Genomic DNA, 25,119 nt, shown 5'->3' with positions numbered 1-25,119 from the left:
AAATTTAGCACCGCTTTAACAAATCTGACCTAAATACTAATCAATATCTATATTTACATAAGGCTCAGTCATGCAAAATATTTTTGAATAATGGAGTACATAACAGGCGGGTCAGGACTAACAGCTCTTCAATAACAAATCGATAAAGATCTGATCTCTAGGGACAGCCGATGACTAACATACAGTACATTCGGAACAGTTTCATAAGCCAGCAGCAGAGTTAGGCAATACTGCCATGGGCAAAGTCCAGATAACTGGAAAGAAAGCAAGTTGTACATACTATAAAAATAAAGAATGTTTAATGGTTAAAAAAAATGCCTGATTACCACATTTCCAGGCCTGATAGATGCTCTGTAGTATATATGGGCATTAATCTATAAGTCAGAATCATTAAATAGTGCAGGATTTTTAATGGCTTGTTTTTTAACGAAACAGTCCTCAGGGACCCCTATCGCTACGGTCTTGTTTAGTTGTTGCCATGTTTCCTGAGCTAAAGCCTGAAGTCAGTTCTGATGTCAGCTCTGGAAAATATCTGCCTATAAATACATGTTTATATAAATCAATCAATATCAAGCAAAGTTGAACGCTGATACTTTGTAACTCAATATGCAAGTAGGTTTTATTTTATTTGTGCAATCACTGTCCCTACACTACTGATCATTTATGATAACGTGGCTATTGTATAGTCGATATTAAATTAACTCCAACCTCTTAGATAATGGTAGTATTCATTTATAACATGGCTGCCCTACTGTCCCGGGGAGACAATCAGGGAAGCTGTGCCGGTACCAAGCTGGGCGGAGGGCCAAGGAGGTTTTAGTAGTCCATTGATATGCAGAATAAAACCATCTGAAGAACCGTCTGACTCATCAAATAATATTCTCCCTGTTTTGTACAATGGATTGCTGCATTTTTGCTGTAGGTGCTTTAACCCACTTCAACTTTCATGGCTAATTTACAGACTTTTTAGATGTAGGGAGTCTCTGGCTATTAGTTACATTCCCTCATGCACATTTGCTAAGATGATGAATAAGTCAGGTGTACAAAAAAGAAAAGAAAAAAGGAAGAAGGACTAACTCAAGAGAGTGTACGGCGAAATTCTTAAAGCGATGCATCACATTAGAATGAGTTATAGTTTCATTATACCTTACAGCCATTTACTTTTCACAGGTTGTGTATGTATGCGTGTCCCTTTTTAAATGGTTTGTCCCAGGCCTGGCCCATATGTACTGTAATCATAAGTTACCATAACTGTTTGATAAGCACACTATTTAAAATAAATAATAACAAATACATAAATTACCGTAACTCCTGGAATAGCAAGTCTACCGTAATAAAGCCTACAAACAGCCATTTAGAAGTATGACACAAGAATTATAATATAGCACACTGTATATTGTTTTGCTGTTTAAGTCTCATCAAAGTTTGCTAACAGAATGCTAACGTAAAAAGAACATTTCACATCTAAAGTGTGTTGCGTTGAAGTGTCGACTCCTGCTTTTGAGTAGATTTCACAAACATATCATAAAGCAATATACAGAACCAAAAACATGGCGAGATTATCAAATAAAAAGCAAAAGAGGACTAGAAGCTGACAGGTATACTTAGCATAATAGCAGAGAAGTGTGTGTGTGTGTGTGTGTGTGTGGTTGTGCTTCTGACATTGGGTGTGTATACATTATCTCTACACTGGCATTCTCTACACAAGCTAAAGCAACCTATGTAGACACTGACGTTCTGTCACCAAAATAAAGAGCAATTAGTTGAGCGAGCTGGTCCAGTGCGCCGTGTCTAATAAACAGATCAGTATCAGACAGCAGCCATGTGGCAGCAACACACACTCCACTACACAATCTTTCAGATCTCTGCTTGAAACAGCCTTTCTTAGTCACAGGATAATCTGATCTCTGCGAGTAATGACAATCAATGTCAATTCATTGCACACATTGTTCGATAAAAGCTTGGCCACACGTCTTGATTCGGTCTCTAATCAGCAGCCTATATGAATGAGCCCATTTTTATTCGATACCTGATGGCTACGACGTCACAGCAGTGCCATCTGGTGTACATACGGCACATTACAAACGGAACGTCGTCACTCTCATCCTAAAACGTTTCTTTAATATGGAAAAACCTGTTCTTCCGATGGTGTTAATATCTGTATCAGACTCCTACATGTGATCGAAAAGGCCCTTAAATTTGATCAATTAAACATAATTTCCATCTAAATTATCCACACCACCATCATCATCATCAATAAATTCATTATACAGGGTGTCCCAAACATCTCCATAAATAGGGGAAATTAACACTTTTTAGCAAAATGTCTTCCAAAAGTTTTCATACTTAGTATTATAATATTTTTTTCAGACGATGAACTCCTTTGACAAAAGAACATACTGAAATCATTCTCATGGCTGGATGGGGAAGCTGTCGCAAGATTGCGATGGACTTTAACAGGAAACATGGCAAAACATGACACTGTTACCTAACTTATTAACAAATTCAAAAAGACTGGAAGTGTTACGGACCGACTGAGATGTCGACATCCACAAACATCCACTGATGAAGGCACAGCCGACGTGCTGCTGGCGTACATAGACTTTTCAGACACCCTGTACAATCACTCATAAATTATAAAAATAATCCCAAGTTGTACTATCTATAGCATATAAATTGTTGTTGTTACAGTTGCTATTATCATCCTTGTTGTTCATATTGTTAGTATAATGATTGTTGTCATTATTATGATTGCTGTTGTTGCTCTTATTACTATTATGGGTGTTGTTGCTGTTGTTGTTGTTAACAACTTACTGACTGTAACCTACTGATTGCTCTCTCGTCTAGCTTATTACTACAACACTCACATAAAATAAGAAACCATAATGGTATCTGGTAACTGATGTTGATTCATCAGTTGTGCCCCAAACACAGATAAGTTCGATGTTGTATGACAATCTTATCCATCATATGCCTATAAAATGTTAGCTGCCATTTCCAGTGCGCAGGTTTATGTTGAGGTCTATGACAGTCTGATGAATATGGTCATTGTGCTGTAGTGGGGACTTTAAGCACTGATGGCTGTAGAGACAACTACAGCAATCAAACGAGTCAGCACATATCAATCTCTTGAAGAACAGCAGAAGGGAGCGTTTGATCATTTATGCTGACTATAAAATGTCATAAAAAAAAGAACATAAAAAGAAAAGAATCGGCTGTTGACGCTTGAAGACTCTAGTAACTAGCTTAGGGTCAGATAAAGTGTAAATGCTTTAGAAAACCTTTTCATGGTCGGTGAAAAAAAACCTGAAAAACTGACCATTCCACCAAAGAAAATGTGTAAGCAGAGAAACTTTTTTTCAATAACGAGAAAGTAGAAAGTGAAAAAAACTGAGTCACTGTTCCTTTGTCACAGCAAAGAGAAAGATGACCTTTAGAGGGGTTAAGAAAAAAAAGCATATGACTAGAAGCATAAAATGCTTGTAGGAGTGTGTGAGGGTCTTACATAACACACTACTATAAGGACATTTAGAGTGCTGAAAGAGTTTTCATGTCTGTGTGGGTGTACTTAAATATCAGCCGAGCAGCTCAGTAGGTTTGTCATGCACTTATCCAGTGTTGCATCATGTTTTGTTCGTGGCTTTTTTTGGAGTAAAAACCAGTGTGTGTAAATGTGTTCAGCAATACCTGTTTGGCTAGGTTCACCGAGTCGGCGGTTAGTCTGTCTCTGAGGTGGGGGTCTAACTGCGTGGCTGGAGCGATCTCCACCACCTTCTGGTGTCTCCTCTGGATAGAGCAGTCCCTCTCGTACAGGTGAATCACGTTCCCGTACTTATCACCTGCACAACACAATGTGTAACCCAATGTTTTAGAAGCTGCGTCATTCCAGAGTATAACAAACCACATTAAATCCTAAAATATTAACATACTGTATGCTCACTGTTGTTTAGGCCGCATTAACATTCTAGGCATTCTTACAATATTTACATTGTGTTTGCACCTGAAGCACCACTTCAGTTCATTTTTGTCCCATTAGTGGCACAGTAGATCAGCACTATGTTCTTTCTCATATTTCTGTCAAGCCAGGAACATGTCTAAGACCTAACTTCTTTATAGGAATGTACGTACAAAGATTGAATGCGGAAATTGTATACAAAAAAAAAAAAAAGACTAAAAATTTATTGTGCTAAAGCCAAAATTCTACCATGCCCACCACTTCAGTGTAAAAGTCACAGCACCTGCCAGAGAGAGGAAAAACTGAAGCTTACAGCCTGGAAAAGCTGCTACAAACAAATGATGGAGCATCATGACAAGCTGACTGCGTGCTACAAACCGATTCATTATAACAGGGATTGTTTCTCCTGTCAGAACCATCTGCTAACAACTTGTTAAAGCATCCTGCAAAAATGCCCGTTTCCTAACCAACAAGAGAGCTCATCCGTCAGCCAGGGAACAGTGCAAACATCAGCGAGGCTTACAAGTAATATGTTCTTGGTTTACGTTGCATATATTATGAATAAAAAGTTGGGGGCAAAACTTTGCATAGGCTTACTTCAAATGACTCCAACAACATGAACTTTAAAGCGAGTCTTTCAATGTTCCTTCATATTAAAATGATATGAAAATTCAAGTGAATGTAGACCTTTCGTTTGGCCTCTAAAGACTGTTCGCGTCTGTTTAATTTTGGGTTTCGTTTCATTACAGATTTTTTGTTTTGTTCTGCTTCAGGTTTCATTTCATTTGATTCATAGATGACCCAAAACAATTTTTGTACTGGTTTGGATTGGGCTATTTTCCCACTATTCTCCAGCCTGTAGTGGTGCCTTTGAGTCTACAAGTTTACATTTCTGAATAATGGTTTTCAATGTTGAGAACGGGTACAATACAGAGATCTTTATATTCATACCCATCTCCAGGTCAATATTTGCAAGCGAATATATTTTATATATATTTGAAAATAAATCATCAGATAATTGATAAATGGAAAACAGACCAAATTAGTTCCTTAGTATTAGTTCCTTACAATAGTCAGAGAACTTCTTACAGATAGAGAAAGTAAAACTTGTACCTGAAAAATATAGATTTCAGAATAAAATAACTGCATTTTGGTAATGTATAATAATTACAGTACAACTTTTGCAGGTTATCCAACTATTATAGCTAAAACTATACATGATGATTTTCTGATTATCAGCTGTTACACTCAATATTTCTGAAACCATCCATTTAAAATGTCATTGTTTACCAAAATTATCCTAATAAAACAATATAGGAAGAGTCATATAAAGTCATGACATCAATTCACATTATAGAAAAATGTACAGTATACGGTATATGCAGTATTGCTTTTATAAAGCTGATAAAGGCTTTTTTTTTCTAATTCCCTGTTCCTCATGATGTTTTTTAAACTAAACTGCACTTTTCACCACCTCTAAAATATCTGTCAGAAACATCAGAGAGACGCCTCCAGTTATCTGTAAAGCCAGAGAGTACAAGCGTGAAAAAGTCCACTCTATTCACCGAGAGGGAGAGTTATAATTAAAGGATAAAGGACAGCCCTGTAAAAGCCACAAAACAGTGAGATGAAACCAGAGCTGGTTTTAAAGCTTTCTAAGCTGCGTAACAATAGGCTGCCTGAGGATTATCTACTAAACACCATTCAACTCACCCAGGATTTGCACTTCAATGTGCCTTGGCTTCTCAATGAATTTCTCCACAAACAGGGCTCCATTGCCAAAGGCAGCCAGGGCTTCAGAGTAGGCCCGTTGGTAGTTTTCTTCCAGCTCCTACACACACACACACACATGCCACAGTGGTACTGAATAAAACTACACACAGTTAAAACAATAATAGAGTTTTGTTCCAGCAGCATAAAAACAACTTTTATAAAAAAGTTCAGGTTCTAAATTGTGATTGGCTGAGCCATGTTCAAAGCAGAAAAAAAAATATATATATATATATATATATCCTATATGAATGCATGACAACTACTGAATTCTGTATTAATGAACCAGATTGTAAACCAATAAACCTTTACATTATTAATTACATTTTGACGTGTGGCAGTGCACTAAAAATCGAAAACTCTGAGGTCAGTTTTAATTTGGTTTGACAGCAGATGAGTGGTGTGATGAGAGACAGAATTGAGCAAAAGATAATAATAAGAAGGCTGAAATTATCAATGGAGAGATTAGAAAAATGAAGAAATGAAGAGAGGATGATGTTTCGCTGCAAGGCAGCCGGCATTAACTGTACACACCAACCACTCTCTGTGAACTACAACTGTGCAGAAACTTTCTGCTGATTCAGAGGCAAGGGAAATTACGCTCGTGACGGGCCACTGAAGCGGACCGTCTCTACGGTCGCACTAGCACCCAAACTATAATGAGCAGAGATGCTGGAGCAGGTAAGGGGGTTTCGGAAAGGTCTTACCCATGATAAAATCACGGTAATATACATCCTCGAGTGGCTTATTGCTTTACTAGCTGTCGACTTTGCATTATGCTAATCTGCATTGGATGCACTGAAGCAGATGTGGCCTCCCTAGCTCGACTCACCTCGTACTCCCGCACCACCCGCATGCCGCGACCCCCGCCCCCGTACGCCGCCTTGAAAATGATCGGGAAGCCATACGTGTTGGAAAACTCCTGCGCTTCCTGCAAGGAGGAGATAGGAGCATCTGTTCCAGGGACCACTGGCACACCTACACAGAAAGGATACAGAGACACACAGTGAAGACTGCGTGGTTGTTTATCCCCAGTATGCCTGGAAAGTATAAGTAGAGCCCATGGAAATCATCATTTCTGCCACTTGAATCACTTCTAAAATAAAAAAGCAACTTGATCGGACTAGAAAAATGGGTTATTCCCTTTAGGAAGCAACATAAGAAAACAACTTGCTGACTTTGTGATCATTTTGACAAGTTGGGCTCCTGTTATATAGTGCTGAGCAAAAGTCTTAGGCACATGCAAAGAAATGATGTAAAGCAAAGAAGCCTTCAAAAATAATAAACATTTCTACATACAAAAAAAATCTACTATAAAGAGCAGTAAATAGTAATAAATAATAATAAAAAAATATATAATAAATAATATAATAATAATACATATTTTTAAAAAAACAACCCCCAAAAAAAGTAGTCTCAGTATAATTTGTCCAGTTTTATAGGGAAATTGTCTGGTAAGCTCTCAGTTCTTCCAGAGAATCACAGGTTCTTTTTTTTTGGTTTTTTGGGTTCTCTTTTTTTTTTTTTTTTTTTTTTGCATTTTTCTGTAACATTAAATTTTTTGGAAAAGTAATGTTTGGAAATATAAAATATATTGTACTGACTCAATAATGCAGAAGCAATAAAATAAATGTCTATAACAAAATTTGTACTTAAAAAAAAAAAATATATAGGGTGCTTAAGACTTTTGCACAGTACTGTATATAACAATATAAATCAAGACTCAAAATACTGATATCAGACTTTTACTTCCTGTGATAAATATGAGCTATTACCAATGAACTATTATAGAGAGCAGGGAGGACAATGGTTTTGTAAATTGCATATTCCGACACATTTAAAGGTCTTGGCATTGGCATAAAGGTGTAGAGATGTTTCTGGGCCATTTCTAGCAGTTTCCTGAATATAATAAATGTCTGTATAATATGTATTATATTATTATTATTCTCCACAGACCATTTTAATGGTTTAAAACTACATGTCCAGGGGTATTCTACCAATAGTACACGATGTTTTAAAGTTATATGAATGATCATAAGGTTAGCTTAGAGCCATTTATAATTGGAAGTGTAATTGGGAAAGAAAATAAGAACAGGCCCTTTGTTTCAAGCAAAAAAACAAACTGAGTATTTAAAGTCTCAGTTCATCTGAGCAGATCACGACGGTCAGTTCATCTGAGCAGATCAAGAAAGCCAGGATGAATTCTCCATATCGCTCATGATGAGTAGTCTGCCAAAGAAAGGGACATCTGCCTACCAGCACGGATAGCAATGGCACGAGCTTCCACCTTGTCACCCATCTTACGGACGACCTCAGAAGAAGGGCCGATAAAGCGCACACCAGCGTCGGCACACGCCTGAGCAAAATCGGCCCTCTCGGACAGAAAGCCGTAGCCTGGGTGGATAGCGTCTACGTCATTCTCCTAAAGCACAGAGACAGGAACCAATCAGCTATTTAGCGTTGGATCTTAATACAGAAAGACAATCAGAAACAAGAACATAAACAGCCAAAAAAGTCTGTCTCCACTGAGTGAATAGTACATTATTTTATCCCAAAAATAGTTTGGAGAAAGATTCATGGCTATCAAACAAATAAATTCCAGCTGGAGTTCTCATCCAAGACTTCAGATTCCAGCAGATGCCAAAAACCCAGAATCCCTCATTCCACCAGCGAGAGCCTGACCTCTGCCTGAGACTAAAATAACTACAGATGTTCTACAGCTATTCATTTTATCTATTATCTTACTGACTAATCTGGTTCTTGTGTCTGGAACCCAACCCTACAGAGTTCATGTTTAACTCCCCAGTGAACTTTGACATACATTCTACATCACATGCATAACATCATTCACAAACAGCTTATTTACAAAGTGTAGAAAGGAAGCAGACTGGATGATTATTACTGAACAATCCCTTCCTCGAAACGTCTAGTCAACCTTGTATTCTTTGTGAAAACTGACAGACGAGAGTTGCTTTTCAAAAACGAGATCAAGTTTAAACAGGACTGGATTTCGTTTTGTGATAACGCTCACACAGGTCATGAGATTATATATACAGCATGTTATCTTACACTCTTTTACACCAAAACATCCTTCTTAAGATGCATAAATCTTAGGAACAACACTGGTCTAAACACTAACAAGCATTACAACCTAAACACATTTGCTATAAAGATTTAAGTAGAGAAATAGCATCTTCTCTATAAAGAAATACTAATTTGATCTTGAATACAGTGCTCCTGAATTCTTGATTCTGATTGGTCAGGAGTTAATTTTTAACAGCAGCTCTTACAACACTGATAACTGACATTTAATTCCCAGGTTTATATTAATGTGTTCCTGATAATACGTTATCGTTTTCGTGGTAAAAGAGGTAAACAGAGACTTGCATGTTGGATGCCTAACGTAAACGGATTTAAAGTAACAATTGTTTTCTGTAAGGAGTTGCTTCTTTAGCATTTTTGGAAGGAGTCTCCAGTTCCAGTGCTTTGTAACAGTCAGAGGTAAAGCTATAACTAGGTTTTCCAACATAGGAAAGTCTTCAAGGCGGAGACCTTTCCACTCTGCTGTGCTAACAGGAAATTGTTTCTCAGATATTCCACAACATTCAAAGGATAAACGGTATAACATGCTTTTCTTTAATAAATTTTAAAAAACTGTTATTGTTTGCAACTTCCTGTGATACAAGAAGAATAAAGTACTTTGAGATGTACTGTTACTGGAGAATAATCAACATCAGGGTGGTAACAGCATCACACTACCTTATCATCATTTTATATATATATATATATATATATATATATATATATATATATATATATATATATATATATATATATATATATATATATATATATATAAATAATGTTAAGCCCCACAAATGCAGAGGGCCAAATTCCAAAATGGCTACCCATTTACTACACATGCTCACTATGCAAGTGTGGCATATTAGGACCCAAAAAGAGTGACCTTAATAAGTGCCTGCTAAAAAGCATTTAAATTAATTTATACACACCATCACTTTTAGGACAAAACCTTTGTTTGAAGCTTTTTTTTTTTTTTTTTTTTTTTTAAAATAACATTTAATTTGAAAATATATATATATATATATATATATATATACACATATATACATACACACACACACACACACACACTGTCTAATGAAACATAACTGAATATATATAATAAACTGAAAAGTTTATATTATAAACTGAAGTCATTTAGACAAAAAAGTGTAAACAGACAATGTGGATTTTTACCTTTCCATATGTACATAAGAAAAAATAGAACATTTTCTGAACAGTGTCATTTATCCGACAGCCCGATTATAAACAAGAGAGATACACACGATCTGCATTCATACTGTCCATTAAGAAGCATCTTCCTGACCTTGGCCACTTTGATGATGTCAGGTATGTGGAGATAAGCAGCGACAGGCGGCAGGCCCCTTCCTATGAGGTAGGCCTCGTCTGCTTTCTGCCTGTGCATCTGGCCAGTGTCCTGCTCCGAGTACACGGCCACCGTCCGGATGCCCAGCTCTGTACACGCCCGGAACACCCGGATCGCAATCTCTCCTGCAAACACAGTTTTACACATTTACTCATTAGAGAAAACAATCTGCCATGTGTAAACGGTCATGATATAGTAAAAGATCAAAATATTTTCAAGTATAGCATGAAATGAAAAATCCATGTAGGCTGACCTCTGTTGGCCACCATGACTTTTTTAATGGGCTTGTACTCCAGGGCCTGTGATGATGTATGAGCGGAGCGGGACAGACAGCAGGCCCTGCGCACCGCCAGCATGCCCAGAGCGGCACGCATCCCTCCCACTTTCAGCAGCATCTATACACAGAGGGGAACACAATAACAGAAAAGCAGGAAAAATTATTTTAATGAGTGTGTCTATAAAACATTAAGCAGTTAAATGAAAAAAAGGTCCAGGAGAAAAGTAGTGTTTAATAATAGTGTTTTCCACCTTATGTAGCATTCTGTAGTGCAGTATTGCATGTTTCAGATTTAGCATTTTGTCAGAATTCACAATTTTGTATACATGTCATGTTTATCTCCATCACTATATGCTATCTATATAGAGTCTATCTATATCTATATATCGATATCTATATCTATCACTATCTATATAGAGTCACTATATGCTGTTTTGCTCGCATTACAAAAATACATCATAGCTGTATCAATTCATAGATTATGACTCCGACAGAGTTGTATAATGGCTGCCCAAATTCAAACACATTTGACATTTCGTTTTCAGTGCCTAACCGATATTTGAAATTGTAATAACAAATCTTTACATTTTATGATTACATTTTCTCATCCACACGCCAAACACTTCCGCAATCCGGACTACATTTGCATTTTTTTCACCGCCACTGAGCTAGACCTGTCAATCAAACGCTGTGGGAGGATGTTTTATGCTCACACACACACACACACAGAGAAAATGCAATTTCAAATACACGTCACACTTCATTTTTTAATTAGCACTTGAATTCCAATAACGTCCAGAGTATGCTGCCATGCTGCAGCTTTTAAAACCACTGCCTGGTTTATTTCCGATAAGATAAAGTAACAGTGGACCTGAAAGAGGTCGACGGGGTCATGAAGGCCAAATGAAATTGCAATACAAACACTAGTAAAATCAAATGTTAAACAAGTGTTGTGAAATGTTAGACATGTCAAACACCAAAACGAATTCACGTGGACATTCTTTGCTAAATGCCCTCCAGCTTACTGCCACCCAGAAGTTATTTTAAGCCATGTTATGTTCTGGTATTGCCACATTTTGTACAATTCCACATACAGGCAGAGCTGAAGTAGTAAAAGCTATCTTACAACTTCCCGCTGTGAGAAACCATGCTGTCACAGGGACAGAAGAATCACTAGACACCACTGCGCTGTTGTTACTACATCAGGCTGAAAAGGCGTACAAAAGAGGAACAGGGCAGCAAGAGAAAAGAGTGGCACACCTGAATAAACAACAGCTATTAAATGCCTCAAGGGCAAAAAAAAAAAGGGAGAAGACAAAGAGAGAAGGAATGCAATGACAAGACATGTTTCCCAGAAGGCAGCTCTAGATGATCAGCTCCTGCCAACACAATGAATTATCATTTAATGACTTGATCCGAAGCTACAAGGCTAAGAGCAGCTACGTGGTGCGTAACTGTAGAACAGTATGTGCTAGAGCAGAAAAAGAGAGAAAAGAAAACACACAAGAAAGCACAAGGTCATACTGCTCACTTATCATATACACTACTTCACTTAGGCAATATCTAAACATGTTTACTGGGTCAAAAGCTACACTCAGCTTTAAGCAGGAGAGGGGAATGGGTGTGGATCCACAATGGCAAAACTAAACACTGCAGAACATTGTTCGAAGGTGCACCTGTTTTGAAGTAGTAGGGCCTCATATCACGATATTTTTCTACGACATGTATATATAAAGTGTGTATCATAATGTATTGGTTTGCTAACCAACTGCCTGCACAACAGTACTGTTGCATTTATAATATTATATATATATATATATATATATAGTTATTTGCAAGTTATCATGATAACTGATCTCAGAAAAGCATATTGTGAAATCACAATATTTATCAAAACATATTATATCGTTATATTATCCAGCCCTACTTTAAAGTCTACTGTATGATATGCTCACAAAAATATGGGCCTTCACTGACAAATGGCAAAAAAAAAAAAAAAAGGGAGGTATATGGAAAATAATTATTTAGTAACATTTCTGGTACCGATACAGATCAGTTTGCCTAACATTAATCATTTGTTCATCTTTAGTACCCACTTTATTTTGGTCCGGAGACCAAAGGGGAATACACACGAGTTCATCGCATGGGACCAAGCACACACATTTATACATTCATTCACACTTAGGGGCTATTTAGAGTGTGTAATTCACCTACTGACATGTTTTTTGGGAGGTGAGAGTAAACCGAAGAACCTGGAGGAAACTCTATACACAGTATGCACATACAGTAACCCGAGCCCAGGATTACTCAGTCATTTATCTATTTCATAATTTTTCCGCTTATGTTCTGTGACAATGAAGCAGCTCACAGTTGGTCAACTGACCTTAAAATGAAAAACTGACTACATCTATTGGCTTAAATATGATGGCACTATTCCTAGACTATAACAGTCAAGCACTTCTGCACAATGATCAGTCAAAAGGTGCATCAGATACTGCCTGGGGAAATAAGCCACGCCCCCTTGTTTACATAGAATCACGGAGGATATTAGGAAATGTTGCATGATTTAAATCACTGTTGTAACATTAACGCTTCGCATTAGCATATGAGTATCCTGGTGGAAGCTGGTGTACAGAGCTGCTGAAAACGAAGGCTATTTTATACCATAATCATTCATAGTTCATATTATAATACATTATATTATAATATAATAGAGAGAGTAAAAGAGCCTAAATCGTACAAAATAAAAGGTTTAATCCTTTTTAAATGGCAATATAAGTAGTAATATCTCTTTCCAGGGAATGTTTAATTGCTTATACAGTACACTGGCATTATACGATAAAGCTTTGCATATCTTTTGGGGGGGGGGGGGGGGGGGGGAATGTACTGAACTGCAAACCAATTTTATGAAGCTCCATTTAATTTCTTTTTAAGGTTTCGAGGAGGAGTATGATAGCATTCCAAAACACTTCCCTTTGTTTCTTCCTTCTTCCTACAAGCATACTAGTTCAATACCAGCAGTACATTTAAAGGTATTGGTTTTCAGCAAGCTTGTAAATCTGCTAATGATGCTCTTAGAATGACCTAGTTCTCAGTTTTGTCCACCCCCTGCTTAAGGATCACATTCCACTGCAGATGAACAGTACTCTGACTGTGTTGCGCTGACATGCAGGGGAAAAAAAAGTAGTTTGGAATGAATGGAAAATGCCAAGATGATGAAACCTGTAAACTGGTCAGCCAAGCCAGAGGTATTAACATGACATTTCGGCAGTTTGGTCTGGTTTCACCGAGATTTTTAAGAAAACATTTACGACACACTACCTCCCCAGGTAATCCAGCTCACCAAACCCGTCTGTAAAGTATGCAACGCTCATAACACGCAAATTAACAACAAGTACTTCTCTGTGACTTCGTAAATATGTAAATGGTGAGTATTTGTGCTCCTGATATTTATGCTGCGTTCAAGGCTAAGTGGCAACGTGTAATTCCCGGCCTACAAATGGCAAAAAACACCGAAAACAGCCCTCAACATGAAACTTTAGATCGTCAGCTTGGGGTAGTCTTCTGAACTGCCAGTTCCTTTGCTGTTTACAGAGTGACATCAAATCAACATGGCCACACACACTGAACAGTGTAAAGTTCCCTGTTCTGTACTGTTATTAGTTTATAACAATATTGGCTTTAGATCAGTTAATATACAGACACAGGTCTTGGTTAAATCTATAACACTGATCATACTAATCACTGTTTTGAGAAGGTAATCATCAACATTAGAGTTATCACTAATGTTAGCTGGCTAGATTGGTGCTAACACTACACGCTATTGTCTGCTGGTTAGCTTGTTGCTAATGTTACTTGTTATCGTCCGCTGTTGTTGCCGTTCTGCAATTTGAGTCCAAAATATTGCATGAATGTGTGAAGCTCACTACAGTAGAACAGTACCAGTAGCCACTCAGGCCTGTAACTGTAAAAGTGCAGGTAAAGTAGCTTTTTATGAGCTTTACGTGCTCTGATATAAAGAAAATACATGCTTATTAATATATTTATAGCAATTTAAATTGGAATACGATACAATCTAAAGCATTTTCACTGTAAACTGCAGACACAGTTTATCTATAATGAAATGTAGAAGTCTTCCTTCACTGCTACTGACAAGCACAGAAGCCACGCCCTCTTAAGTGGAACTGATGGTATTAACCACCACACCTACTTCACTCTGTCACAGGTAGAGGCCATGCCTCCTTCACTGTGACTGAAAGCTACATAGGCCACGCCTCCTTCACTGTGACTAAAAGCCGATTTATACTTTTGCATTAACGCATATTTGATTGCGACACAGTTCGGGGAATCATGGGTAAATGTGGCTTGCAGAGACACTGTGTAAATTAGTAAATTCTGGTGTTGTTTGTGACTGCAACTCCTAGAGGACACATTCATGTTACCTGCACGAATACTTTACCCTGGAAGAGTGTCTACACACGACATCCTGATGTGGACAAAGTATAAATTGGCCTTGACAGCTACATAGGCCACACCTCCTTCCCTGGAACTGGCAGCTATGTAGGGCACACCTCCTTCCCTGGGACTGGCAGCTACGTAGGGCACACCTCCTTCCCTGGGACTGGCAGCTGCTTAGGCCACACCTCCTTCCCTGGGACTGGCAGCTACATAGGCCACACCTCCTTCCCTGGGACTGGCAGCTACATAGGGCACACCTTCCCTGGGACTGGCAGCTGCTTAGGCCACACCTCCTTCCCTGGGACTGGCAGCTACTTTGGCCACACCTTCATGGGGACTGGCAGCTGCATAGGCCACACCTCCTTCCCTGTGACTGGCAGCTGCATAGGCCACACCTCCTTCACTGGGACTGGCAGCTGCATAGGGCACACCCTCATCAGGACTGACAGGCAAACAGGCAATGCTTCTTTCACTGTGACTGGCAGCTGCGTAGGCCACACCTTTCACTGGGACTAACCACTCTAAAAGCCACACTACTGATAGACCAACAACAGGAAATAAGCGTGCAAAAGGAAATACCTGTTGATTTTGCTTCTTACTAGTTGTACAGTAGTACTAAAACAAGACATATCTTATTGAATTATTGATTCAGTCTTGTGCAAAAATTAACCCAATGTGTGTTGTTTTCAATCAGCACAGCAGTATTATAAATATTGAGATAGAATTCACTAGAATACTCTTTCAAAAAGTAGATGAGCAAACACTCTACCAGGGAATTTCCTCCATCATCAGCTGCACTTCAGCTTGATTCAACTAGAGGCATCAGGTTTCTTAATACACCAGCATGGGATCATATTAACTGGCACCTGCTGGCCTTCACAAAATATCAGTCAGAGGTGAAGTCTTGACTAAACTAGACTATGTAGTCAGTACTAGCAGGCAGCTTTACTCGCTCAACTCTGCAGGACAAAATAACAAGCTGTTGGTTTTAAACCATTCCAAAGCCTTTTTTTTTTTCCTTTTATCATGTCAAGAATTTTTTTGAGGCTATGACAAACAGATGTGTTCTGGGCTCCTAATAAAGTAGTTCCTCCTCCCTAGTAAAGGATGTACAGTCAGGGCTCTTTAACACGCTGATATCTACAGACTCAGCACATTCAAAAGACACGTCCAGCTCCGACCTTCACCTGAAAGAAAATACTCCAAAAATTCCAAAGTTCTCACCATTAGATATTCACCCTAAAATGAATTAGAGCACAGCTATAACAACAAGGCACCAACATCTGGTATGCCATTGTATCTTGGATATATACACAGAAATTTCAGTTATATACAGGCAGTAGGTACTTATGTTGCAGTATATGTGCCAGGTGACACTCCATTATTCCTACAACCCAAAATATTTGCATGTACATGTTCATGTTCATACTTCCATTTAAAATAAAACCTACCATTGTAAGTAAGGGCATCAAATGCAAGTTTCATACAGATTTTCACTATTAACCATTCAACATTTATGTAGAAATTTCTCTAAAATTGCAATATATGCATTCAGCCACATTAGAAACATATGTGATGTGAGGTAAATGAAGCATGCAGTCACGCTGAGTCAGTTGTAGCAAGTCTGGGTTGACAGGTAAATAAGGATTGTTGCAGATATAAACATGGATAATTCAAGCTGAACGTTTACATTTGTCTTGTAATGTGTGACCCAAGACGACATACATACGCTACAAGTAATTATCGTAATATCAAAATCATCACAGTGCTGTGATGCTGCATTCTGATTGGTCAGAAGGTGCTGACTCATATTCTGTAACAACACGGCAATGGCAATAGGCCTTATTTGAAATCACAGGTTTATATTAATGCACTCATTCTAATAAGTAATCATTTCCATCAGCTCCTTCTCAGTGATTAGTGTGCTGGATTCAGGAGAGATTCCAACATCCTGCTCCATGCATGGTGGGATTAATTCATGACAGCTGCCATATCAAAGCTACCAAGCTGTCTGTAGTCGAGTTACTAGTAAAGTTTTACCTAGATTTACTGTGAGCAGGAAAATAATGTGCATTTATAAATACAGTTCTTTTTTTAATAAGCATTCTGCACAAATTGAGATGAAGTCAAATACATCTCACGTGAGATATATATATATATATATATATATATATATATATATATATACACACATACACACACACACACACACACATATATATAATGTGTATGTATATATAAAACACACCGCACGTGAGAGTCACACACACACACACACACACACACACCATACATTCATGAAACATTTGTTAACTTCGTGCAATTATACTTATAAGTGTCAGCTCTCAGGACATTGGTGCACACATACACACACACATACACACACACACACACACACACACACACACACACAGGCTTTAAAACTAACTCCAGCCCTTTTAGTTTGCAGCCCACAAGGCAACCCTAACTAGCTTGCTCTTTTAACAGCAAACAACAAGAACAGACTAGGTTAAGACTCAAAGCATTTCTTTCCTAAAATGTGCACACTGTGAATAATGTGTTGATTAATACACACATCTGGATGGATAAATGAATGAATGAATGAATGAATGCATGCATGACTGGATGAATGGATGGATGGATGGATGGATGAATGGATGGATGCACTCTTACCTTTTCTTTTTGCACCGAGACAAACTATGTGCCAGGAAAGTGATCGCGTGTCTCAAGAAAACGGCAGACCTGTAAAGCCCAGATCCGACGTAACTTTCTGTGAATGTCAAGGCTGCGTACGCCAAAGCTGCTGAAATGCTACTGATCTGATGAATAAAGCCTACGCTCGAGAGCTACAGCTCGCACGTGAGTGCTTATCATTAAGGACATAGGCAGTGCTGCCTTTAATAGTTTCGTCTCGACGTGAATCCGAGAGAAAAGCAAACTATACAAGTGAACTTTCTGGAAGCCAGCTACTCTATAATGAGTCGAAATCACTCGCTATTGGGTTCCAGCCCAGCACCGTTTCATCGCGTGCACCGTTTCATCTACTTCTCCTGACCCAGTCTGTATGTCGCGCGCCTATTGGTTAACACCACCCGGAATTTCTTCTTTGATATACTTGTTATTGATCTTATTGGCTGGCTCATGGATTGACGTCAAGCCACTCGTCACAGCTGCTGTCACTCAAAACCCCTACTCCGTCTGGAGCGTGTGATTGGACAGATTATCCCAAGCTTCCTAGATAGGCGGGGCTAACCGCGCAGGATTACGTATCGTTTGTCAAAACACTAAAAAAAGTTTTTATAAATCCGACATTGTTTTTAGTCATACAGTATATGATCCGATTTAATAGTCTCTGACCAAACTGTGCACAGTCTTTCCTTGAATTGAGAATGATAGTGACGTAGGCAAGGACTTAAGTATCAGAGTTGATCACTTTGCTAGTCTGTGTCAACTTTAGATTAGATTAGATTAGATTAGATTCAACTTTATTGTCATTGTGCAGAGTACAGAGCCAATGGAGTGCAGTTAGCATCTAGCCAGAAGTGCAAATAGCAATATGTCTATATATATATATATATATATATATATATATATATATATATATATATATATATATAGACATATATAGACATTAGAGAGAGAGAGAGAGAGAGAGATAGATAGATAGATAGATAGATAGATAGACTATATGGCCAAAAGTTTGTGGACACCTGACTATCACATTCATATGTGCGCCTCCACTCTTCTGGGAAGGCTTTCCACTAGATTTATATAGACATTTTGATATTTGCACTTCTGGTTAGATATATATATATATATATATATATATATATATATATATATATGTGTGTGTGTGTGTGTGTACATACGTATATACATGTGCAAGGTAAGAGGCAGAGAAAGTAGAGACCAGCTTAGTGCAAATGACAAGGTGCATGTAGTAATTAGTCAGTAATGTGCAAGGAGGCAAGTTCTGAATGAAGTGTGAGGGCAAATTACCATGGTAGTTCACAATCTGGGGAAGGTCTGATGTTAATTCGTGGAGGCTTGCAGTTCTTAGAAATGTTGACTATACTAATAAAATACACACTCACCATTTAGCCATCTTGCGATAAGGAGGCCTCCAAGTTCCATGGAAGAATAATTTAAGGACGTAAGCAAATCTATTTGAGATGTCCTGACACTGTTTGAAGCAAGTGTGATTTAGGGATGTAGTTTGCTCACGGCTAAACTAGAGGCTATAAGCGTCTGTTACACATTAGCTTGAATGCAAAAATGATGAAAAATAATTTGGAAAACATGTCAAACATGTCTCAAACTACATTGGGGTACAAGAAAAATTTTACTGTAACTGTTCCTTTACAAGTTCAATGTAAGAACAATCACCATGGACACAATGCTTTTTCATTACTTGTCTGTAGTTATGAAAGGCCTAAGTACAAAATATATTTTGCATAAATCAAATAGCAAATTTGTGAAGTCAGTCTGGTAGTTTGCTGAGAACCACAGGGTGGAGGGGGGGACAAAGGATTTCTATCATATATACATACTGTGATTTAAAGGTACTGCAGGTTTTACATACCGGAGAATTAGGAAACTGTAACAAGACAAATTGCTTTTTCATAAACAGTACATCTGTAATAAAAAGACAAGAGTCTCAGTATAGAAACACAAGTCCCAGAAGTTTATTTAGCAAGAATAACAGTTCTGCAATGGAACGCATAACTTCAATGCTCCCTAAATGACAACATGAGCAGGAAAGAAGGAAGGGTGTTTTTTCCAGGCATTAAGCCCAATCTTAGCCTAAGCCAGTGATTCTACATTGAAACTCCTTTTTAGTCCAAGGTTAGGCTCATTCTGGGAAACCAGCCCTTAGAATAAACAGTTAAAATTACATTTAAAAAAATACATTCATAACAGTAGAAAAGACAGATTGTCGCTATAGAGGATGCAGCATTTTAAGCATAGTACATCACCCTTCCTGCAGGTTTTGTCCATGCACCAGCCTCCACAGTCGACTTGAATTTATAATTCAATTCAAAAATTGAATTGAATAGAATAATTTTGCTCATTATTAACTGGACGAGTGTTAAGCAGGTGCTACAATGACTATAAACCTTCCAATGATGCACATTGACAAAATTGTTGTTATTGGGCAATTCAATTCAATCCTGCCTTTAAACATTATCACTACTCTCACTACCTTTCTTGCTAAAGGTCAAGGTTTCCATAATGATGTGTTTTCTCCATGTACACCATGCACGCTTGCCAATACCTTGCAGGAAGAATGTTGTACACAGCTTAAGTGCGTTTATTCCCAACCCAGAAATGGTCCACTGAATAAGCTACTGGACATGAATGGATGGATTGGACACAGTGCAGCATAAAAATCTAAAGACCATACGTCCACATGGAAGTTATTTTACATCGTCAATACGAAACTTACACACAGCAACCGCTCAAAACAACTAAATTCAGCCTATAGAAAAAGAAAAAAAAAAAAAAAAAAAACAAAAAACAAAACAAAAAAAAGTGTTACAGCTGGGAAATCCTCCGACATGAGCCATCAGACCTCTCTAGCCTAGAACAGATCATGGCATTTACTTGGGACAGGACCAATAGAGCTTTTTAAGAACAGGCTTGTATTTAAGACTAAAATCCTGTCGCTTAGTGTCTGCCTTTGTCCTTTTCTAAAAGGCATGCAGAAGTAGTACAATTCCTTGCAAAAATATTGCTGCCCCCCCGCCAGGCCAAATCTTCTACCCTTATTTTTATTTATTTAATTTTTTTATTTATTTCCCCTAAAAGTTCTCAGTATCTATTCTGTGTAGTTACTACATACTCAATTACACTAAACTGCAGCTATTCAACTAACACTAGATGTACATTTTTGGACCACTTATCATTAAAAGCCCCTGATATCCATGAATGGTTGTTCACCATACAGTTCTAAGACCACTGAGCAGAGGTTGCATGAGAAACATGCAGAGTTAAAGGAGAGCGAGCAAGTTCGAAATCAAGGCAAGCAGAGAAGCACAGAAACATGCCAAAACCAAATAAAGCATGCATTTGCTGTTCGCCATAGTATATGTTATATAACTTTTAAAATATTGATACATGTATTACATCATATATTTAAGTTTTTTTTTTTCTTCTTATCTTAGATTATATGTAAACAGTTCTTTGATTTTTATGGAATAATAATAATGAGGTGAAGACGAGGAAAACAAGTTGGGGGGGATAAACAGGCAGAGCAGAGAAGAGTTGAACTGAAGGAAAGAGGAAAAGGGAGTGAGAACTAAGTAATGGAAAGCAGTAGGAGGACAGTGTGAATGCTTGTTGAAGGTTGACAGTGAGTATGCTGCCCACTGTTTGGTCTGCTGTAGTCCTTTGGGTTTCCAGTTTTACTTTGCAGTCATCATCTGGACAAATTCTGAAAATGAGAAGGGCTGATGAGTTCACGCAGAGCGTTCAGTACATCATTTTAAAATGAGAGCAAAACTAATGTTCATGACAATGTCCATGTTTTGCAGTCTGCATACATCATAGATCCTGGAGCCCAAATATACGCATCAAATGCATTAACACAGTCATTTACATCAGCGTTGAAGGATGTAAGGAGCGTTCATTCCTATAGCAATGAACATCATATGTTCAATAGTCTACGTTTAAATGTATTTTAACATATACCATTAAACCTGCTTGAGCATTTTCATCTTAAGATTAAAGTTTTAATTAGAAAAACAGATCAAGACGAATGTATAACCTTTACCTTTGTTCAACGTGAAATGAATTTCCTTTTAATCAACCCTGAACTGCTCAACATTACAGACACTTTTATAATCAGAACTATTGTATTGTATAAGCAGCACATTCCATCACTGTTATAACAGGTTTAGTGACAGTCCTTAAAAATAATAATAATAATAATAATAATACCAACCTTCGTAGTTGACCTGACCGTCTCCATCGATATCTGCCTCTCGGATCATCTCGTCTACCTCCTCATCGGTCAGCTTTTCCCCCAGGTTCGTCATGACATGACGCAGCTCTGCAGCACTGATGTAGCCGTTTCCGTCCTACATAAACAATGTCACTCACTAGCCAATATTTAAACATCCAGCTAGAAATATTACTTGGAAAAATATTACTATCCTAGAACAAACAGCGCTCGTCGCTCATTACCTTGTCAAAAACCCGGAAGGCTTCTCTGATTTCCTCCTCGCTGTCGGTGTCCTTCATCTTCCTCGCCATCATGGTGAGAAACTCAGGAAAATCAATTGTTCCGTTACCTTTGTGTTAATTAAAGATGTGAAATCTGATTAGTCACGATTACGTTCCTGATTGTGGCCATTTAGAGCTAACTGTGCACGTAGACTTCCCCCTCACCGTCAGCATCGACTTCGTTGATCATGTCCTGGAGCTCGGCCTCTGTAGGGTTCTGCCCTAGAGAGCGCATCACCGTCCCCAGCTCTTTGGTGGTAATGGTGCCATCACCGTCTTTATCAAATAGTGAGAAAGCCTCCTTGAATTCTTAAAAATACAAACAAAGAGCATTAGATTAGTCAGGAATAATTACCAGACAGAATAAGAGAAAAGTATGTTAAGTAAAACGTTTAAGACGGTTCATTACCAGCGATCTGCTCCTCAGTTAGTTGATCAGCCTGTTAACAGAGCAAACAACAATCAGGAACACTGCAGTCTACAATTCTGTTATTTTACTATAACACAGCTTGTTAATGGGTTAAACTTGGTGGTATTTTTTTTTGTGTTTTCCAAACATCATAAATATCCAAAAGAGCAGTAATGGTTTAACATGTCATGTTTTCGAGTCAAGACAAAATTTCACTTTCTGATGGGCTTCACAGTCGTCCTTCAGGAGGCTGGCGATGATGGTCACCTTGGATTAATGAGCTGTGGTTTAATGGTTATTCCATGGACCTAATGGACTTGAGATGATTTGCATCCACACAGGAACCAAAGCACTGATGTGCAGCTTTCATGTGGGAAATATTCCATTAAGACTCACCAAAACCCAGTTAATGACATCGTGATTAATGTAACCTCAAGAATGAATGGAGCACTTGAAATGATACTGATGGGAAAATGAGGAACTGGAACCATTACATTAATTCTCATTAATGGTTTTTTTCTGAGTTGCTTTGGTCGGAAAAATTATAAATGAATTCCTAATCCATCACCATTCTGTTTCCTAGAATGTATAATACAGGAATATATATATATATATATATATATATATATATATATATATATATATATATATATGTATAATTTTAACATATATAAACAAATATATAATTTTACTATATTTGATGATCTGCTGATTTGAGGTGTCTGCTGCGTAGCTTAGCTAGTTAGCCACATTTCAATATTAAATACGCATCCATTCTGCTTAGCACAATTAGCTTTAGCTGTTAATGCTTGGCAACTGCTGCCGGCTGACTGCATCGAGCGCACTGCGTTAGACCCGGGGCTTAATCTCATTTAAACGCTTAAGACTTACCAAAATAAGGTATTAAACACTACTCAAAGCAATTCAGTCGATAAATATCGATTCACGTAAACGATACGGAAGACTAGTGAGATTAGCATCCTGCGCTTTGAGGTTAGCTAGCCGCCTGGCTAATCTGGGTAATGCGCTGCAGCAGACGATTCAATTGTTAGCTAGCTTACTGATTAGCTAAGCCATTCACTCAACAACAAATAGGTTTCAGTTCGTATTTTACGTGCAGACTCAAAGCTTCACTACTTACCATTGTTACTGTTTGTTATTCAGACGGTTCTTCTGCGCTCTACGTAGAGAAATTAGGCAGCTAACGTCGCCTGGGTTCCGCTTTCCTTCCCGCAGCTAACCGCTGTGCGCCCAAATTTCAGGATCACTCCGCCTCCGTTCTTGGGTCGAAAGCGGGCCGCCGCACCCCCTAGCAACCGAGCTGTCGCTATGGTGCGCCTGCGCACAAATAAGCAAAGCAAATCCCAAAAGCGAAGCAAATCCTAAAAGATTAAACAAAATCGATCCGCTGATACTTGTTGCAAAACACAAAAAAAAGATTGTCTAATATTTCTTCTCGTGTCTAGCACTAACTAACTAGCTTTCAGTCACAAACAACAAATAACCTGCACCTTCTCCTGGAAGTTTGAGCAGCGCTATCAGTGGATTTATATATAGAAGGCGGTTGGCGCGTGTCAGCTGACCAGAACGGAACAATTTGATTGGTTCCCGTCCACCTGCAATGCGTCAGGGAGTCACTGAGGGGAGGAGGGGATGCGCAGGATTCTTAAAGAGACAAGCCCATCCTTTGCGGTAGTACACCTCAGGGATGGTGTCTTGGTAGACTTGTCTAAGTAGCCTACATCTTATTTCTGAAATAAGGACATTATCCCTGTAATCGGGATTGTACAAAATAAACACGTTACGAATTATAAAAAAATTACAACTCAGGAGAGAGAAACCAGATTTATGTGTTGTCACTGAAATATTAGCTGCAGGGGTGCCATTATTAATAGGCATCTCACTCTAGACGATTTTGATTCTCTGAGAGACAGGTTCCCTCCCAGCCCTGGCCCTGGACTACCCCCTGATCTGCACATCTCAGTGCTTTCTGCAGGACAGGGTTGGGAACCTGTGTCCTAGTGTCCCTATAATGCAGGTATCCATAATTATCTGACACATTCCCTAAGCATTCAAAATGCTATGAAGTCTCTGATTATAAAAATGTTTTAGTGCCTACTGTTATCATTGTAATGCCTGCTCTTTTCATCCCTCTAAACAGGCACCATAATCTCTCCCCATTGATGCCATAATCCATAGACAGACCACATGGACTTCAAATCCGAGTTCTAGAGAAAAGCCCTCCTAATGGAAACCACCCTTTTTTGTATTTTAGTGAACCATCTTAATTTGTGTGAATCGACTTAGTTCAGAACGCTTGCTGTTTAACCTATATCTGCTTCAGCCAGGACTGCCCTTGTGCTGATTATTTTAATAAGAGTTTAAATAGCCAGGTGAGATGGAGCGCTCCCCTGTCCTTAACGAATTGTTCTAAATAAAGATGCACAGACACTGTATATCTAACCAGTTGGACAAAGTATTGCTGGTGAAAGCTTTACGATTCAATCATGACTCTTTACAAGAAAGGAAAATCAACCCAAAAAAAAAAAAAGGCAAAGAAATACATCAGGCAGATA

General features: G+C 38.3%; 2 protein-coding genes across 2 annotated transcripts in view; both read right to left on the bottom strand.

Annotated features, from left to right (window-relative positions):
* pcxa (pyruvate carboxylase a) overlaps positions 1–17,988 on the bottom strand; it is a 139,710-nt gene extending 121,722 nt beyond the window's left edge. Inside the window, exons 1-7 of the mRNA XM_034311032.2 lie at positions 17,584–17,988; positions 10,429–10,570; positions 10,116–10,300; positions 7,982–8,147; positions 6,558–6,703; positions 5,669–5,786; positions 3,688–3,839 (exon numbers count right to left, since the gene is read on the bottom strand). Coding sequence (XP_034166923.1) covers positions 3,688–3,839; positions 5,669–5,786; positions 6,558–6,703; positions 7,982–8,147; positions 10,116–10,300; positions 10,429–10,570 — 909 coding nt within the window. The 5' untranslated portion in view covers positions 17,584–17,988. The remainder of the gene's footprint in view (positions 1–3,687; positions 3,840–5,668; positions 5,787–6,557; positions 6,704–7,981; positions 8,148–10,115; positions 10,301–10,428; positions 10,571–17,583) is intronic.
* A 1,585-nt stretch (positions 17,989–19,573) lies between these two features.
* Positions 19,574–24,065, bottom strand: calm3b (calmodulin 3b (phosphorylase kinase, delta)). The gene is made up of 6 exons (XM_026938631.3): positions 23,685–24,065; positions 22,544–22,574; positions 22,300–22,443; positions 22,096–22,202; positions 21,854–21,989; positions 19,574–21,343 (listed from the first exon to the last, which is right to left on the bottom strand). Exons 1-6 carry the CDS (start codon positions 23,685–23,687, stop codon positions 21,315–21,317), a joined length of 450 nt encoding a protein of 149 aa, XP_026794432.1. The 5' UTR covers positions 23,688–24,065; the 3' UTR covers positions 19,574–21,314.
* Between the last annotated feature and the right edge of the window lie 1,054 nt (positions 24,066–25,119).

This window comes from Pangasianodon hypophthalmus, chromosome 15 (assembly GCF_027358585.1).
Source record: "Pangasianodon hypophthalmus isolate fPanHyp1 chromosome 15, fPanHyp1.pri, whole genome shotgun sequence".
Lineage (NCBI taxonomy): Eukaryota > Metazoa > Chordata > Actinopteri > Siluriformes > Pangasiidae > Pangasianodon > Pangasianodon hypophthalmus.
The sequence above is the reverse complement of the archived record's forward strand: the minus strand, read 5'-3'. Positions and strand labels throughout refer to the sequence as shown.